This window comes from Pteropus alecto, unplaced genomic scaffold (genome assembly GCF_000325575.1).
Source record: "Pteropus alecto unplaced genomic scaffold, ASM32557v1 scaffold45, whole genome shotgun sequence".
NCBI lineage: Eukaryota > Metazoa > Chordata > Mammalia > Chiroptera > Pteropodidae > Pteropus > Pteropus alecto.
The window spans coordinates 39,779,535-39,779,869 of record NW_006442491.1 but is presented as its reverse complement, the minus strand read 5'-3'; the positions used below and the strand labels follow the sequence as shown (position 1 = coordinate 39,779,869).

Here is a 335-nt window from a genome sequence, read left to right as displayed (position 1 = left end):
ACGCTGCGTGTGCAAACCCAACTTCCAGGGCGCCCACTGCGAGCTCTGCGCCCCGGGCTTCCACGGCCCGGGCTGCCAGCGTGAGTCCAGCCCCCTACCCATCCCTGCGCGGACACCGGGAGCCCGGCCCCGCTCTGACCGAGTGTGGCTGTCCCCCTGCAGCCTGCCAGTGTTCTAGCCCTGGAGTGGTGGACAGTGACTGTGACCAAGACTCGGGCCAGTGCACGTGCCGGGCAGGCTTCGAGGGGACCGCGTGCGACCGCTGTGCCCCTGGCTACTTCCGCTTCCCCCTCTGCCAGTGCGCGTGAGGCCGCCCCCGTGGCGTGGGTGGGCGC

At 71.6% G+C, this 335-nt stretch overlaps 1 protein-coding gene across 1 annotated transcript in view; it reads left to right on the top strand.

The window, feature by feature from the left end:
• LAMA5 (laminin subunit alpha 5) overlaps positions 1-335 on the top strand; it is a 60,044-nt gene that overhangs the window by 35,919 nt on the left and 23,790 nt on the right. Inside the window, exons 16-17 of the mRNA XM_025039870.1 lie at positions 4-80; positions 163-300. Coding sequence (XP_024895638.1) covers positions 4-80; positions 163-300 — 215 coding nt within the window. The remainder of the gene's footprint in view (positions 1-3; positions 81-162; positions 301-335) is intronic.